At 36.7% G+C, this 2215-nt stretch overlaps 1 protein-coding gene across 1 annotated transcript; it reads left to right on the forward strand.

The window, feature by feature from the left end:
- Positions 1 to 246: 246 nt before the first annotated feature.
- LOC148197367 (uncharacterized) lies at positions 247 to 1974 on the forward strand. Its single transcript, XM_088093674.1, has 6 exons — positions 247 to 355; positions 480 to 667; positions 745 to 968; positions 1058 to 1315; positions 1401 to 1499; positions 1590 to 1974. The coding sequence occupies exons 1-6, from the start codon at positions 247 to 249 to the stop codon at positions 1972 to 1974; spliced, it is 1263 nt and encodes a 420-aa protein (XP_087949800.1).
- The last annotated feature ends 241 nt before the right edge of the window (positions 1975 to 2215 follow it).

A 2215-nucleotide genomic window follows, 5' to 3' on the forward strand; every position in this document is an offset into this window, starting at 1 on the left:
TGTTTGGGCGGCCAGGGGAAATGCAAATGGTATGCTTATTGTGCCTAAAGGTCTGCTACCAAGTCATGGCAGCTAAGAAAAGTGATTAATGATCACAACTGTAGTACAGATTTCAATGTGAAGTTGATGACTTCTAGGTGGTTGAGTCAAAGGATGGAAAAATTTGTCAAAGAGAATCCTAATATGAAGGCCATGGACATTAGGGACAAAGTAAGTAGGAAATGAAATGTAGGAATCTCTAGAAATATGGCTTTTAGGGCAAGAGCCATGGCAAAAGATAATATTGAGGGGTCATTCAAGGAACAATATAGAAGAATCTATGATTATGGTCATGAACTTCTCAGAGCAAATCCAGGTTCAACAATGAAACTAAAGGTTGAAAATTCTATTCAATAGAATTTATGTGTGCTTGAAAGCATGCAAAGATAGCTTCATTAGTTGTAGACCCATCATTGGATTGGCTGGATGCTTTTTGAAAGGCAAGTATGGAGGGGAGTTACTAACAGCAGTTGGAAGAGATGGAAATGAACAAATTCTGCCCATTGCATATGCTATTGTTGAGGTAGAAAACAAAGACTCGTGGACTTGGTTCTTGGAGCTTTTCACTGCAGACCTTGGTGGGGAAGCTGTTTGTGGAGCATGTACATTTACTTCAGACCAACAAAAGGTCACTCACTCATAACAAATGTCAATTACAACCTACTTCAGAAATAACTCAGCTAACTTGAGTATTTGAAATTGTAGGGACTTTTGCCAGCAATTCAAGATCTTCTACCTAGGGTAGACCAAAGATTTTGTGTTAGACATTTGTATTCCAACTTCAGAAAGAAATATCTTGGAAAAGACCTTAAACGTCTAATGTGGAGGGCAGCAACAGCCACATATCCACAACTATGGGAGGCTGAAATGAGGAAAATTAAAGAGATAAATGTAGAGGCATTTAAATACTTGATTGCAATCCCACCTAGGTATGTATTCACTTTTCTCCAAACCTTATTGTGCTTTTACTCTTATATTTGCTTTGACAGTTATATTTACTAACATTTAAATCTCCTAGGTTTTGGTCAAGATCTAGATTCACTCCTAGATCACAATCTGACACTCTTGTCAACAACATGTGTGAGGGCTTCAACAGTGTGCTAGTTTGTTGTAGGTGTAAGTCACTTATCACTATGTTAGAAGACATTAGGGTTTACATCATGAAGAGATGGGCTACGAACAGGATAAAAATGACATCATATCAAGGTTTTGTGTGCCCTAAGGTTCTCAATAGATTTGGAAAGCAGTCATGGTTAACCAGATATTGGTTACCAAGGTAACTTCACACCTACAATTAATTTGTGTTCATCATTAAGAATATTTTTTTGCTAACTGTGTTGTCATTTTTGTACTCATGACAGATGGTCATCACATCAATTATTAGAAGTGTTACATATTTCACAATTTGGGGAGCAATTTGTTGTGAATCTTGAAAACAAGGAGTGCAATTGTAGAAAGTGGTTAATTATTGGCATTCCTTGCACTCACGCCATAACCGCATTGAAATTCTTGAATTTAAATGCAGAAGACTACATTGGCCATTAGTTTAGGAAGTCTACTTATGAAGAGACCTACAACACTATCATTTATCCTATTAATGGTCAACTTGTCTGGGACATAACTTCATATCCAGATGTATTACCCCCAAAGAAGAGGACAATGCCAGGAAGACCCAAGAAAAAACAAAGACTAGAGGCTTGGGAGTTGAAGAAGAATGACATTGAATTAAGAAAGGGTAGGAACAAAAAAACTTGTGATGTCTGCAAAGAACTTGGACACAACAAAAAATCATGTCCACAACGACCTACAACACCAGATGTGCCTCCACCAGATGTGCATGCTGACCAACCTACTCAACAAACACAACTCATAATACCTCCACCAACAGATGTGTCTATTTCTCAAGAGTCTGCTGAGTCTCCTTGTGATGAATGAAGTCATATTTAATTTCATTCTGAACACAATCTTTTAATCTGTACTGATGAAGGAACAATGTAATATCACTTTTGTTTTGGCGTAACGTGTATCACTCAAGACATATTTAGTGATGAAGTTATATCAGTTTTTTTTTTGTCTAAGTGTACTTGATGAAGACATATTTGCTGTAATTTGTACTGATGAAGTAATATCAAGTTTCTTTTCTTATGTTATTCATGAGTAATAATTGATGAAGTAT

Source organism: Vigna umbellata, chromosome 6 (assembly GCF_029865625.1).
Source record: "Vigna umbellata cultivar VRB3 chromosome 6, Vumbellata_1.0, whole genome shotgun sequence".
NCBI classification, from domain to species: Eukaryota; Viridiplantae; Streptophyta; class Magnoliopsida; order Fabales; family Fabaceae; genus Vigna; species Vigna umbellata.